At 43.5% G+C, this 16,232-nt stretch overlaps 1 protein-coding gene, 1 long non-coding RNA gene and 1 pseudogene across 2 annotated transcripts in view; all 3 read left to right on the forward strand.

Annotated features, from left to right (window-relative positions):
• The window catches only part of LOC113606274 (uncharacterized), a 46,599-nt gene that overhangs the window by 14,397 nt on the left and 15,970 nt on the right, over positions 1-16,232 (forward strand). Inside the window, 3 exon segments of the mRNA XM_027080389.1 lie at positions 8,401-8,444; positions 10,698-11,513; positions 14,430-14,433. Of these exon segments, the coding sequence (XP_026936190.1) occupies positions 8,401-8,444; positions 10,698-11,513; positions 14,430-14,433 (864 nt within the window).
• LOC113605705 (L-lactate dehydrogenase A chain pseudogene) lies at positions 10,751-11,951 on the forward strand (annotated as a pseudogene).
• LOC113605720 (uncharacterized) overlaps positions 13,793-16,232 on the forward strand; it is a 9,951-nt gene continuing 7,511 nt past the window's right edge. Inside the window, exon 1 of the long non-coding RNA XR_003427318.1 lies at positions 13,793-13,952. This is a non-coding gene — a long non-coding RNA (uncharacterized LOC113605720). The remainder of the gene's footprint in view (positions 13,953-16,232) is intronic.

Genomic DNA, 16,232 nt, shown 5'->3' on the forward strand with positions numbered 1-16,232 from the left:
ACATTTCTTTACCTGAGGCACACGTATGTTCCATTGTGCAATATGGTTTTTGAAAATGCTTGTAAAACACTGTTTAAATCAATTGCCCAAGGTGTTTTTACCCTAGGTTAATAAAAATTAATGTTTGGACAAGGAATTATATTCAGTCTCCTGGAATAAACCATAATGGAAAAGAATATTAAAAAGAGTGTATATATGTGTATAACTAAGTCACTTTGCTGTACAGCAGAAACTAACAGAATGTTTTAAATCAACTATACTTCAGTAAAAAAATTAATGTTTGGAAATGTTTACCAGATAATATATGTAAGCAATTTTTTAGAAGAGCAGTTATCCATAGGGTATCAAAATTTTATTCTGCAGTGTTTTTACTAAATGTCTTTTTGTTTAGTTTTATAATTTTACCTTTAAACCAGTGATTACCTTTGAGCTAATATTTGTACACGTGTGAAGTTTAAATGGAGTTTTTTCCCCCATTGTGAACATGTTATTGATTACTACCAGTTTTTGAAAATCCTTCGTTTATTGAATTGCCTTGGTACCTTAGTAAAAAATCTGTCGGAAGTAGAGTGGCCCTTGAACAGTGCAGTGAGTTAGAGGTGTTGAGTCCCGAGTGGTCAAAAATCCACGTGTAACTTAGTATTGGCCCTCCATATCTGTGGTTCTGCATCCTTGGATTCAACCGAGTTGTGACCTTGTAGTACTGTGATAGTGTGTTTTTGGAAACATGCACTTATAAGTGAATCCACACAGCTTAAACCCGTGTTGTTCAAGGGTACGCTGTACTCCTGTAGGGCTGTTTCTGGTTTCCTCATTCTGTTCTGTTGGTCTGTGTGTCTGTCACTCGACAAATCCCACACAGTCTTGATTACTGTCACTGTATTATAAATCTTGTTATTGTGTGGAGTGATTGCAACCACTTCAGATATATTTTTTGCCCACAGAGTATTTTTCAGATATATCAGCTCTTCTATTTCTTTTGCCTTCCATATTTATTTTAGAAAAATCTTGTTTGTATCTTCAAAAATTTTGTGGAGAAATGCATTAAACCTGTATGTCAATTTGAGGTGATTTGTCATCATTTCTATGTTGTGTCTTACCTTCAATGAATATGCTGTGTTTCTCTAGCAATTCACTGTGGTGTGTTTCTCCAAAATGACTTAAATTAAATGTCATCTTTGATTTCTTTCAGACCACTGTAGTTTTTCATATAAAAGTCCATGTTTTGTTAGATTTACACATTTTTCTTCTAGTTTTACTTTTCTGAGCATTTAAAGAAGATACTACATTTTTAATTTCAGTATTCATTTGTAAATTGCTACTATATAAAATTTCAATAAATTTTTGCATGGTGTACTTGTATCCTGACACCTTGCATCGTATACGCTTTCTAGAAATTTCTGTAGATCTTTTTTTTTTTTTTTTTTTGCTGTACGTGGGCCTCTCACTGTTGTGGCCTCTCCCGTTGCGGAGCACAGGCTCCGGACGCGCAAGCTCAGCGGCCATGGCTCACGGGCCCAGCCACTCCACGGCATGTGGGATCTTCCCGGACCGGGGCACGAACCCGTTCCCCTGCATTGGCAGGCGGACTCTCAACCACTGCACCACCAGGGAAGCCCTGTAGATTCTTTTGATTTTCCATATACATCATTTCTTTAAAATTTCTATTTCTGCTGTAACAACTTACCACAAACTAAATGCCTTAAATCAACATAGATTTATGCTCTTGCTGTTCAGGAAGGTAGAAGTACAAAATGAATCCAAAACATTGTGAGTCTGACTCCATTTTTGAGGTCTGACTACAGACACCTTGTGACTCGGTACAAGCTCTTCTTCTTCTGCCCATGTTATCAGGGCAGGCTGATAATAAAGCCTGAGCGCTCCATCCCTTGGCAGGACTTGTGGGTTTACACCACAAGCAAGTACCATCACCACAGCCCAGTCTTGTATCCACCGTAACGCAAGAACATCACCATTCTGTGCTCTGCTTTCTCTAGCCATTTTGGGAACAACTTGGTCCACCCTGGTCTCCACAGAAAGCCCTCCAAACTAAACTTTGTGTGGGGTTCCATCTTTTTCCAGCAGAGAAAGCAAAAGTGCAGGGACTTCCCTGGTGGTGCAGTGGTTAAGAATCCGCCTGCCAATGCAGGGGACATGGGTTCGAGCCCTGGCCCGGGAAGATCCCACCTGACGCGGAGTAACTAAGCCCGTGAGCCACAACCACTGAGCCTGTGCTCTAGAGCCCACGAGCCTCAACTACTGAAGCCTGCGTGCCTAGAGCCGGAGCTCTGCAACAAGAGAAGCCACCGCAATGAGAAGCCTGGGCACCGCAACAAAGAGTAGCCCCCACTCAGAGACTAGAGAAAGCCACGCAGCAATGAAGACCCATCGCAGCCCAAAATAAATAAATAAATTCATTAATTAAAAAAAAAAAAAGCAAAAGTAATTAACAACAAATAGGGCTTCCCTGGTGGCGCAGTGGGTAAGAATTTGCCTGCCAGTTCAGGGGACATGGGTTCAAGCCCTGGTCCGGGAAGATCCCAGTTCTGCAGAGCAACTAATCCTGTGCGCCCCAACTACTGAGCCTGTGCTCTAAAGCCTGCGAGCCACAACTACTAAGCCTGTGCACCACAACTACTGAAGCCTGCATGCCTAGAGCGCATGCTCCACAAGAGAAGCCACCGCAATGAGAAGCCCGCACGCAGCAACGAAGACCCAACGCAGTCAAAAATAAATAAATAAATGTATTTTAAAAAAAATACCCTTTTAAAAAATCCTAAAAAAACCCCCAGCAAATATATTGGAGAGTGCATACGTGAAATTTATAGTTTATAAATCCCATTGTGTATGTTCATTCTTAGAGGAAACTCATGAACCTTGATCTTTTCCGGTTATTTCTCTGAGCACTGCAACACAAAAGATAGATTGTGTCCTTTTAATCCTTATTTATGAAATGTTCTTTTATTTCCTCATAGTTTTCATATGCTTACTATATTTCTATTTTCATTTCATGTAGATATGCAAACCATGGGTCTAACTTCAGCACTAAAAAAGGCATGTAAAAATATAATCTTGTGTATATTCAGGTAGGGAGAGACAGTTTGTAGGGAGCTTGAATCTGAAGTTTCACCGACTTGGTATTTTCATAGTAGTCCCAGAAATAATCAGGGATACACTTTGGAGTTCATAAGTCAAATGCAGATTATGAATATGTATTTCCAAAGTTGAATGTCGTTTTATATATAACATGGAAAGAAATTGTTTAGATGCCCCTCAACCTAGAGAGCCTAACGACGTATTATGAAGTGCCCCAAAGAGGTGGGATACTCTGGGGCCAATAGAAAGCTTATGACTCATTCAGGATTATAAAGGAAAGATTACATTAATTTTTGAATCCCTCACAAGCATGCTTTACTCTAGTTCCTTTCATTAAACTATCTTCTGTAACACCATGTCTTCAGTGTCTAGAAATAATACTAATTTTCATTAGTATTATGAATTATAATATTATAATTTATATTATATTATATGAATATTCATATGAATATTCATATTCATATGAAGTTATAATATTTCATATGAATTATGAAATACTAATTTCATAATTTTCATTAATGATTTCATAAATGATATACAACAGCTATTCCCTTTTAAGAGGACAGAAGACCATTGTTCCCCTCCATTTTTTCTGCCATCATGATACTCATATGAAAACTTCATTCTCTCAGTGTCCAGTTGTACTGTGTTTCACAATCATCTGGTAGGGTAACCCTTTCCTATAATCATCAACAATAGCCCTCAGTCATAGCAAATCTAGAGAAGGGGCAATGACCGCAAAAAGCACTATATTTTAGATAATAGTTTTATATCTATACTCTGCCCCTCCCCATGCTGTCAAGTTTATTTATAACATTGCACCTTAAAGTGAGTGTCCTAGTTTTTCACAGTAATCTGGATATGAATAAATCCCACCTAATGAAGTAGGTCCTTTCATCTTACCCATCCCTTCCCTAAAACCATCATGGTGATAAAAGAATAGCGAGTAACGAAAGAATAACAGCAGATTTCAAACTTCAGGTTATAGGTCGTTAATAAGAATACACCGTTTTCAAGAAACTTCAAATAATTGAATAAAAACATATAATAATATGCAGATAATTAGACTTTTCCACAGGTATCCTTGCTTCATTGATAGACACCATCTCGTGAGTTTTTTTTTTTATACAGCAGGTTCTTATTAGTTGTCCATTTTATACATATTAGTGTATACATATCAATCGCGATCTCCCAATTCATCACACCACCACCACCCTCCCCCCGTCACTTTCCCCCCTTGGTGTCCATACATTTGTTCTCTACATCTGTGTCTCTATCTCTGTCCTGCAAACCGGTTCATCTGTACCATTTTTCTAGGTTCCACATATATGCGTTAATACACGGTATTTGTTTTTCTCCTTCTGACTTCACTCTGTATTACAGTCTCTAGTTTTATTATTTTTTTTAAGTAGCCTTTTTTTTTTTTCTTCCTGTTGTTCCATGCTGCTTGCAGGATCTTAGTTCCCTGACCAGGGATTGAACCCAGGCCATGGCAGTGAAAGCACCGAGTCCTATCTGATCCTGGTTGATCTTCTTAATCTTTTTTTTTTTTTGGTTGATCTTCATAAGTAATGAACCTAGTTCCCCTGAGTGTAAACTTTCTTAGCGTCAAGTCCATTGAGAGCATTGTTTGAACATTTATCTCCATTACGTTTGTCATTTCTTTCTAGTATGAATTCTTCGTGGCGTATGCTGAGGTAATTGCTGAAAAGCCTTGACCCACTTGTACCGTTTCCATATTATATGAATACTTCCATGACCACAAAGCTGTGTATTGTTTACAAAGTTGATCACACTCATTACATGTGTCAGATTTCTGGAAAGAATTCTATTATGTTCCAGAAGGCTTAAAATTTGGATCAGCTTTGCCATATATTTGTGTGTTTTTTTCTCAAAAATGTATATTCTGATACCAAGTGAGGTATGAGCCCTGGTTCCTGGCTTTGCCGCATACATTAGTTTTATATGGTATCTCTCCACAGTGGAGTTTGTTTTCATTTAAAAAAAAATTTTTTTTTGTTTTTTTTTGGCCATACTGCATGGCCTGTGGGATCTTAGTTCCCCAACCGGGTATTGAACCCGGGCCCTCAGCAGTGAAAGCGCCGAGTCCTAACCACTGGACCACCAGGGAATTCCCTCTCTTTTTATTTTTAATTGGAATATAGGTGATGTACAATATAATGTTTCAGGTGCACTATATGCTGTTTTAATATTTGTATACATTATGAAATGATCACCACAATGAGTCTAGTAGCCATCTTGTCCCCAAACAAAATTATTATGACGTTATTGACCATATTCTTTATGCTGTATATTACATCACTGTGACCTATCTATTGTGCAGTTTTAAATGTGATCCTCTTAACTTTTTTTTTTTTCTTTTGGCCATACCGCCTGGCATGTAGGATCTTAGTTCCCTGACCAGAGATCTAAACCGAACCCCCTGCAGTGGAAGCATGGAGTCTTAGCCACTGGACCACCAGGGAAGTCCCTGAAATATGCCCCTCTTATCTCACCCCTTTACCCCTTTCTCAAAATCATATGTTTGTTCTACCAGTCTCTCTTCATTGTATTCCACTTTTTTTTTTAAATGCCATATATAAGTGAAACCGTGTGGTACTTGTTTTTGTCTGACTTTTTTCACTTAGCGTAGTACGTTCTAGAGCCATCTGTGTTGTTGCAAATGGCAACATTTCTGAGCAATATTGCATTCTATATATATAGACTACATTTTCATTATCAGTTTGTCCGTCGGTGCTCAATGCAGTCTTCACGTTAGATGGATGAGGCATTTTGTAAATACATGTGTGCCCCCTGACCAGAGATCCTCTTTCGTATTATCAGGGTGGGGCCCAACTTTAATAAATAATATTAAGGATCTCCTGTATGTTCTAATCTGTATGTACCATTGAGCATCATGACTGAGTCCCCCATTCCTGAGGGCTGAGATCTGGGCTGAGGGTGAGGGGACTCTGCTCTGCGTGGGGATGGATCAGGGCTGGTCTGTGACCTGGAGGGGATTGTCGGGTCCAGCTGAGGGTCTCACCAGAGACCACAGTGACTTGAAGGAAAGTGTGGGAAAACTGCCTTGCTGGTCTCTGTGTAAGAGTTTACTGTGCTGAATCCTTCCTGCCCTGCTAAGGTTCCCACTGTTGTATGGTGGAGTCTGAAACAAAGGGTTCTGAGAAAACACACAAGTTGTCAAGTTGGGGGAGGAAAACACTCACAGCATAAGGCTTCAGAAGCTATTTTGTTCATTTCTAGCTTTTTGGTTGGTTTGGTCAGTTCAGAAAGTGTTTCGCGAAGAGGCAATTTTAGAATTTTGTTCCTGTTTGGAAGCTTCCAGGTACCCATGAAAATAAATATACCATTCGTCTTGTTTAATTTTAGAACTGCAGTCTTCAGATTTAGTCTTAAGGAAAACGAGTGTTGGGAGGTGGAATGATAGTCATAATGGCCACTGTAATTCTGGATTAATTTTAGTGTGTTCAACCCACTTGGTAAAAATGTGCATGTGTAGCGTTCATACTTTTGATGCAGGAAGGAAGACCCCTTCCAGGACCCAAGAGTGGGCCCTTGTCTAACACTCGGAAACGAATTGTCCGAGGAGACACACGTACTGACAAAGCAAAAGACTTTGTTGGGAAGGGGTGCCTGAGTGAAGAGCAGCAGGGTAAGGGACCCCAGGAGGACGGCTCTGTCATGTGGCTCTCAGTCTCAGGTTGATGGTCGTGGGGTTAGTTTCCGGGTTGTCTCTGGCCAGTCATCTGGCTTGCTCCATTTTTGGTCTGACTCAGGGTCCTTCCTGGGGTGCCTTTTCTGTGTCAGATCTTAGTTCCTGTTTTAACCTTTTGCCTTTAAGTTACCATGGCTCAGGCCCTTTGTCCTCCTTCAGTTCTAGGTTCTGAGAGGTCCCCACCATCCCCTCCAGCCAGTCTCTGTCACATTCACCAGAGTTTATTGCCCCTGTATCAACCCCCCTCATCAGAAATGCCTTTCTCCATTGATCATTTGGAGTCTCCCCTTTTCCATTCGTTGAAGGGTGCACCGTGTTTCTCTTCCTCCCAGGATGGGAGGAAAAGATGTAGGCAGTCCTAAAAAGCCCTACAGAACTGGTGTCCTCATGCAGTGTCCTGAGTTGTCCCCATGTTTTGTGTGCTCTGTCACTGCTTTACTGTAGCCCCCAGGTGTTCCAGGTGTGCACATCCAGGGACCAGTCACCACCTTGGACAGGAGCTTTGCCTTCCGGCAGGTCATCTACACAGAGTCAGCAATAGTGATTTCCCTGTGCTAAGGCTGCAGATGTTGGGAACCTAAGGGGGCATGTAGGAGGCCCCCCTCAATGAGCTAGGGTATCTTGTAATTACCTGTGAGTGGGGAGAACAGGAGATAAAAACCCTGGGAACCGTCTGTCTTGGAGATTTCCTCACTATACTCAAATGCCTTTGTCACTGGACTTCATAACAACCCCAGTTGCGGGTCAGTTCTCCCAGGAGGGCCGACTTCTTAACCTTCATCCTGAATGGCCAGTGTCCTTTAGGTGGCACTTTGTGTGTATTCCTGTTGTGATGGCTTTACTGAGAAGTCCTTGTGTCTTTCAGCCTTGTTTGCCCATGAGTGCTTTGGGAACAGGTAGAAAATTGGGGAAATCGGAGGGAAGCCTGTAGGGCTCTGCAGCAGAGACATGGCCGCAAGTCGGGGCATCAAGATGTGTGCACCTGTCCCTTGTGGGCTCAAAGGGTGTGTGGAGCTGTTGGCGAAGGGTGTCTCACTTCTGGCTGGAGCACCTGGAATTGGGTTTATGGGTAGTTGTGGGGGGCGTTGCATGGTTTGAGGAGCCGTAGTGTCTTAGCTCAGGTTCCCTGGGACATAGCTGCTGACACTGAGGTTTACGTGCATTTGTTTATTCGGATATTTCATGGTCATACCTCGGGAAGAAAGAAGGCAGTGGATTTAGGCAGAGAAAAACATTTTTTCTCCAATGTTAGATGTGTTCCCTGAGCTGAGCCTGCAGGAATCCTTCAGTGCAGGAGGATGGGTGCCTTGTCCTCAGGCGATGGAGCTAGAGGGTGCCCTACAGCATCCACTCCACAAGTGACTTGTGTCGGTCTTTTGGGAGATCAAGGATCATTGTACAGGGGCACTGCTTTGGGAAAGAACTCTGGTGTCGTTATTAATTGCTGCAAGTAATAAATCCTTCCTTGTCCAGGGGCGGGCATGGGGAGGGAATCACTGTGCTATTTTTAGAGTAATATAGGGAAAAGTTCAGAGATCATTTTGCGGGTTACCTTTTGTATTTTTTAGTATTTTGTGTTGCAAATAAAGTTTCAGATGCACTGATACAAAAGGTAAGAAAGAGAATTTGGAGTGTTTCCTTGGGAAATGGTGGGGCCTCTCTGTGGCATGTGCATCACTGGATACATCTCTTTTATGTAGTTTTTGGAGATGACAGTGTTTGGTCTGTGGTCACTAGGAATGAAAATATGGTGTTTTGCATGTAGTGTTTCCTTAGGTGTCTTCATATGTATTTTTTCCTCAGGCATGATTTCTTAAGAGTTTGGAATGTTTTCTGGTATTTTATAGCTGGATGGAGTGGATCATTTTGGGTTGTATGGAGGCTGTGTTGGACCCCATGAGAGTTTGTAAGTTCATTTGAATCCTGAAAGGAAATCATGAGTATAAACTTCAAATGGCAGTATGTTTTCATTAGATAGATTCTGGTAGGTATGTGTCAGTGGACACAATTTGAGAGAGGCCAGTAACTTCTTGGATGTAGGGAAAATTTATTCCAAAAATCAGAGGGCCAGCAACACTACAGTGATCAGTGGTACAGAGGCACATTCTTGGGAAGCTGTAGCTGCTACTTTCTTACTGCCAGGCCAGTGCTGGTTCCTCTACTGTCCTCTCCCTACCTGTGTGAAACCTTCGAGTGTACACACACACAAACACACACACACACACACACACACACGACAGAGAACAAGGAACAATATAATTGTATAGAATTACTGTTCATTATTCTTCATACATTTGATAGAATTGTCTAATATCCCTCTTGTGACTTTTTAAATCTAGCATGTGTTAACGAGAGCCTCTTCATACCGATGGTTGAGCCGCAACTCAGTAAAAGACTGCAAGGGAACGTGAGGTGGAGGTGTTTATTACTCACAGGTCCTGGAGGAGGTCCAAGATACAGCTGGAGGGAGCACGTCAGAATTCAAGGAAGGGTGCAGGCAGAGAGCATGGGGCATGCCCTGAGGCATGTACCTTCATTAGGGTCCATGGATGAAACGTTTTGGCTTCTTGGGTCAGGCTGCCTTTGTCAGTGCAAACCAAAAAAACAGGAATTGGTAGGCTTCCTTGTTGGAAGCATGTCTCATCCAAAGAAGAACCAGGCGAAAGCCTTGGGTGACAGGGGAAAATGGTTATCACAAGGGCAGCTGGGGGAGTCAGTCATAACAGGAACTTAAACTTGCTGTGGCTCTGTGGGCTGTTCCATAGGATGTGTTGTCAGGGGAAAGGCTCGAGTCAGATCGAGATCCCTGTTGGCCAGTTGCCTACACCAAATAAATGCTGAGATCACCGCATTATGGAGTACTTTACCTAGCCTCTCCTGGCCATCATCTGTGATTTTAGATTTGTTTTCTGGGTGGTGGCGATTTTCAAATTAAAAATGTAGTCTGGGGGCTTCCCTGGTGGCGCAGTGGTTGAGAGTCCGCCTGCCGATGCAGGGGACACGGGTTCGTGCCCCGGTCCGGGAAGATCCCACATGCCGCGGAGCGGCTGGGCCCGTGAGCCATGGCCGCTGGGCCTGCGCGTCCGGAGCCTGTGCTCCGCAACGGGAGAGGCCACAACAGTGAGAGGCCCGCGTACCGCAAAAAAAAAAAAAAAAAAGTCTGTAATTCAAAGTATTTACTCAAATGATCTGTTTCACAAGGGTGAATTGTGGCAGGTTATTCGTTTACCTGAAAATATTGTAATTAGGTTATTTCCCTATGTAAATATCATGTAGGCGTGTAATAAAACATACATTGTAGGTGTTATCAAACAGTTATTTCCATAAATATATCGAGGGTTGAAATGAAGTTTTTGCATAGCTGATAACCTAGTTTTAATTTCTTTAGGGTTTGTATTAAAGAGAATATATCCCCCTATAAAATGCCCTTAAAACATTGTAAAAATGATTAGTCTTTAGATGAAACTAATCTTAATTTCCTCTGAAGACTGTATACTTTACAGGCTTTCTCATCCACACATAACAGAACTTTCAGAAATAGAAACAAAGACCTAGGGACTTCCTTGGTGGCAGAGTGGTTAATACTCTGCGCTTCCAATGCAGGCGGCCCGGGTTCGATCCCTGCTCAGGGAACTAGACCCCACATATATGCTTCAACTAAGAGTTTGCATGCCACAACTAAGGAACCTGCAAGCCGCAACTAAGGAGTTGCTGCAACTGAAGATCTGGCACAACCAAATCAATCAATCGGACAATCAAAATTAGGGCTTCCCTGGTGGCGCAGTGGTTAAGAATCCGCCTGCCGGTGGGTTCCCGCACGTCTGCCCGGCTCCCCCCTGACGTCAGCCTCGCGGTTCTATTTAAGGCCCCTCCTGCTCCCCACTCGGAGTACCCGAGCAGCTACCGCCAATTCGGAGTCCAGCCCACCCGACGTGCACTCCTGATTCCTTTCGGTTCTAAGTCCAATATGGCAACTCTCAAGGATCAGCTGATTCAGAATCTTATTAAGGAAGAACATGTCCCCCAGAATAAGATTACAGTGGTTGGTGTTGTTGGCATGGCCTGTGCCATCAGTATCTTAATGAAGGACTTGGCAGATGAAATTGCTCTTGTTGATGTCATAGAAGACAAACTGAAGGGAGAGATGATGGATCTCCAACATGGCAGCTTTTTCCTTAGAACACCAGAAATCGTCTCTGGCAAAGACTGTAATGTGACAACAAACTCCAGGCTGGTTATTATCACAGCTGGGGCATGCCAGCAAGAGGGAGAAAGCCGTCTTAATTTGGTCCAGTGTAATGTGAACATCTTTAAATTCATCATTCCTGATATTGTAAAATACAGCCCAAACTGCAAGTTGCTTGTTGTTTCCAATCCAGTGGATACCTTGACCTGTGCAGCTTGGAAGATAAGCAGCTTTCCCAAAAACCGTGTTATTGGAAGCGGTTGCAATTTGGATTCAGCCCGGTTCTGTTACCTCATGGGGGAAAGGCTGGGAATTCACCCATTAAGCTGTCATGGGTGGATCCTTGGGGAGCATGGAGACTCTAGTGTGCCTGTATGGAGTGGAGTGAATGTTGCTGGTGTCTCCCTGAAGAATCTGCACCCCGAATTAGGCACTGATGCAGATAAGGAACAGTGGAAGGCAGTTCACAAACAGGTGGCTGACAGTGCTTTTGAGGTGATCAGACTGACAGGCTACATACACATCCTGGCCCATTGGACTGTCTATGGCAGATTTGGCAGAAAGTATAATGAAGACTCTTAGGCGGGTACATCCGATTCCCACCATGATTAAGGGTTTCTATGGAATAAAAGAGGATGTGTTCCTTAGTGTTCCTTGCATCTTGGGACAGAATGGAATCTCGGGTGTTGTGAAAGTGACTCTGACTCCTGAGGAACAGGCCTGTTTGAAGAAGAGTGCAGATACACTTTGGGGGATCCAGAAAGAGCTGCAGTTTTAAAGTCTAATATACCACTTCACTGTCTAGGCTACAACAGGATTTTAGTTGAAGGTTGTGCATATTGTCCTTTATATCTGATCGGTGACTAAAGCAGTAATGTTAAGACAGCCTAGGAAAAACATCAGTTTCCTAACATTAGCAATAGGAATGGTTCATAAAACCCTGCAGCTGTATCCTGATGCTCCATGGCACTTATCTTGTGTGTTCCTAAATTGGTTCGTGCAAAATAGTTCTACTTCCTCAAGTGGTACCACTGACAGTGTTGCAGATGCTGCAGTTGCCCTTCAAACCAGATGTGTATTTAACTCGTGTTATATAACTTGTGGTTCCTTTAGCCAAGATGCCTAATCCGACTTTTTTTCTCCAATTAATCACATTCTGGGATTGATTGTAAATCCAGTATTGTATGTCTTGTGCATAACTGTTCTAAAGAATCTTATTTTATGTACTATATGTATCAGAATAGTATACACTGCCATGTAATGTAAAAAAGAAAAATCTACATAAATAATGCAGCCAACTATCTAAGTGTTATACCAACTAAAACAATAAATAAACCTTGAACAATGGGGGGAAAAAAAAAAAGAATCCGCCTGCCAATGCAGGAGACACGGGTTTGATCCCTGGTCTGGGAAGATCTCACATGCCACTGAGCAGCTAAGCCCATGTGCCACAACTACTGAGCCTGCGCTCTAGAGCCTGCGAGACACAACTACTGAGCCTGCATTCTAGAGCCCGTCAGCCACAACTACTGAGCCTGTGTGCCTAGAGCCTGTGCTCCACAACAAGAGAAGCCACTGCAATGAGAAGCCTGCACATCTCAACGAAGAGTAGCCCCTGCTTGCATCAGCTAGAGGAAGCCCATGTGCAGCCATGAAGATGCAATGCAACCAAAAATAAAGTAAGGTTTAAAAAATAAATATTAAAAAAAAGAAACAGCTAAAATATGTTACAATTTCAAAATAAAAATCTAATTACAATTAAATTATTTTTAGTTATGTTTGACTTAAGTGTACTATGATATAAAGAAGTTTTTCTCAAAGATATTTGAAGGAAATTATTAAGTGTAGAATAGGAGAAGTATTTTAAAGAATAATGCCTTCTCATCAAAGAAATACAACGTTTCTCTTTCTCTTTTTATTGTATCTATATGAAGTGCTGGATGCTAACTAAACTTACTGTCCTAATCTTTTCACAAGATACGTTAAGTCAGAGAATTCTGTGGTACATCTTTACTGAATAGTGATGTATCTCAAGTATTTCTCTATTATACTCCGGGGGAAAGCAGGTTTTAAAAGGCAAAAAGAAGCAAAACAATCAAAAAATTTACCTAAAAAAGAATACTACAATTTATTGCTCTTTTTATAGCAACGGTTAGTGCCCTGAATTATCACATGCCTTAGTTCACCAGTCTCAGACCTCAGGTCTAGTCCCTGATTGTCTGGAAAAGAGCAGAGCGTTGAGTTTGGCCTCCTGAGTGAGCAGGGAATAGAAACAGAATGTTCTGTAGAGTTTTCAGTGTGAAAAAGCCCATACTACCCAGAGTTTTGTAATTCTGTCATTCTAGTTTGTAATAGAAAGACAAGTCCAGCTCTTGTTTCCTGAATTGCTTTTATTAGTTCTAACTGCAGGAAATGTTCCAGGCTCCAGTCGCCGCCCCACAGCTACCACTTGGAGACCCAAGTTTCCAGAGCTCTGAATTGCTTCAGCCTCACTAACGGGACTTTAGAGCAACCTGTTTTGGGGCGGAGTGGGGGAGCTTTTTATTTAAACCGTTTTTAAGTTAAGAGGAAACGTCTTAGTTTTTAATGAAAGTGACTGCCCTGCTCCCTGCTGCCAGCCCCGCCCTCTGGCCATCCCCGCATCTGGGCTCTCTCCTCGCCCCGCCCCTCGCACACAGCGCTCCGCCCAGGCCCCGCCCCGGGAGCTCCGCCTCTCCCCCCGAATTAGTAGTTACCTGCGGAACCGGAAACGGGCCGTGTTTTGAAGGTCGCGGTACGAGGTAAGATGCAGAGGTAAGTTGCCCATCGCTAGTGAAGATCTGTGCTTCGCTGCACCTCATACTGCAACCTACTGGCTTCGGAGTTACTATGAACTGTAAATCCCAGCATCCGGCCTCCTACCTAATAGATCCAGACGTCGCCGTTAGAGGTCGGGTATGTTTTCCTTTGGGCTTGAAATCGCTTTGAGGCTGGTCCCTGCCCTTCGCTTTACGGCCTTCAGTCCACGTAGACACGGTCTTTAGCGCCGTTTTCCTGCTTCCAGCCTTCAGTGACCACCCCCCCAGGCCCACCCCGTAACGTCCTCTTCCGCGAGGTGGATTCGCGCCCCCAGCCTCGCCCTCGCGGCCCCTGGAGGGCAGCGCCAGCCGCCCCGCTCCCGGACAGGCCGCGTCCTCTCCCCGGACCTGGGATTCTGGAGAGCCCGCCCCTCTCCTGAGACCCCCTCCCTCCCTCCCCGCCCCTCTGTCCTCGCGTCTCCAAAGGCCAATACTTCTGCTCCCCCGGCCTCCCCTTCCTAGTCAGCCCTTCCCCTCACCCCGCGAAGGGGGAGGTGACCTGGGCCAGCCGTGTGACACCCAGTGTTGTTTCTTCCCGAATTCCACCCGCTGGAAAATATCTCTTTTCCGGTAGGCGGGTATGTTATTCTGTCGCCATTTCTGGAAACACGTGGGCGATGAGAAGTGGGAGGAGTAGAGACGGAGCGACTGACAGAGAAGTAGGAATAACTGAGATGTTGAGGGAATGGGGGAGACCCCATGGCATTGCAGCGTGGGAAGAGGGGCCCTGGATCACCAGTAGAAGGGAGGACAATACAGTGGCGAGGCACTTCACGCAGAGAGTGGCCGGAGAGAATGGAGTTTGAACCTTGGCCTTCAGAGCCAAGTGGCTCTGGGAGAGGAAGAGAGGAACAACTAGGAACTAGAAGAGCAGAGGAAGAGCGAGCCGATGGGAAGTACAGCCACCTGGTGGTGCCACAGAGTGGGGCGGAGGGGACTGTGGCCGGGATGGAAACGCCGTAACCAGGGGATGAGAGAGGGGGCCGAGATTGGGAAGAAAGATGCAGAAAGATACGGGTATTTAGGACAGTCAGAAAGGTTGGGCGGAGAGAGCAACAGGAGGGGAAACAGGTCGCAGAGTGGGGCAGGACTGGCGTGAGGGAGGAAACAGAGAGGGAAGAAAAAGATGGCCACAGAGAAAGGAATAGGGAGACAGATAAACCTAATGAAATGTAAAGATGTAGTAGTGCAGGTACAAGGGAGAAACAGAGTCCAGATGGGTGGCGAGTTCTTTGGATGTGGACAATTAAGTCGTGATATATTGATTTCTGGCTTTAAAATCTAATAAATGTAATTTTTGTTTGTTTGACTTACATAGACAAGGATCAGAATTGAAAAACTGGCTATAAGGTTTGTGAATTTTGTAATTATTTGAATCATAAGATGACTTCCATATTCAGTTCCTATTCAGCCATGGGGCAGTGACTTGACTCAGACAGTTGTCCTTCACCCCCTTACATTTCTTGTCAGGGAGTAGAGGACTGGGTAAGAAAAAACTGTCAGCACATGGTACCTCTTGAAAGGAAGAGGCCCTTCAGGTGACCTTTTCAGAATTCATTTCCACCTGATTCTGTTCAGTCCATTCAGACCTTCTCCACAATGTGTCCACTCTGGGCCTCAGGGAGCCCACTCGTAACACAGAGATGAGAGACTAGACCAGTAATTCTCAGTCTGAGCAACACTTAACCCCTGAATTCATTGGTGAAATTGGGTGTGTGTCTGTGTGTGGCAGTTCTTATTCTTTGAATATAATTTATTGCAAAGGTAATATCAAGCCTATGTGAGAATACAGACAAAAAGAAGAAAATGGAAATCATTTCTAATCCCACTCAAAAAACATGGTATTAACCTTTTAGTATATATCATTACAGTCTTATTTTATGGATAAAGTTTTTTTTTTTTTTTTGCGGTACGCGGGCCTCTCACTGCTGTGGCCTCTCCCGTTGCGGAGCACAGGCTCCGGACGCACAGGCTCAACGGCCATGGCTCATGGGCCCAGCCGTTCCGCGGCATGTGGGATCCTCCCGGACCGGGGCATGAACCCGTGTCCCCTGCATCGGCACGCGGACTCTCAACCACTGCGCCACCAGGGAAGCCCTGGATAAAGTTTTAATAAAAAGTATAAGTAACACTTTTTATTTGGAGTATAGTTTCTTTACATTGCTGGACTGTCGGATTCTGCTGTACCGCAAAGTGAATCAGCCATATGTATACATATCCCCTCTTCTTTGGATTTCCTTCCCATTTGGGTCACCACAGAGCACTGAGAACATACTGTGTAGCCTTCCCTGTGCTATACAGTATGTTCTCATTAGTTATATATATATATATATATATATTTTTTTTTTTTTTTTTTTTTTTTTTTTTTTTTTTTTTT

Source organism: Aethalodelphis obliquidens, unplaced genomic scaffold (genome assembly GCF_003676395.1).
Source record: "Aethalodelphis obliquidens isolate GAN/ISIS:26980383/991018 unplaced genomic scaffold, ASM367639v1 scaffold43, whole genome shotgun sequence".
In the NCBI taxonomy this organism is placed as follows: Eukaryota; Metazoa; Chordata; class Mammalia; order Artiodactyla; family Delphinidae; genus Aethalodelphis; species Aethalodelphis obliquidens.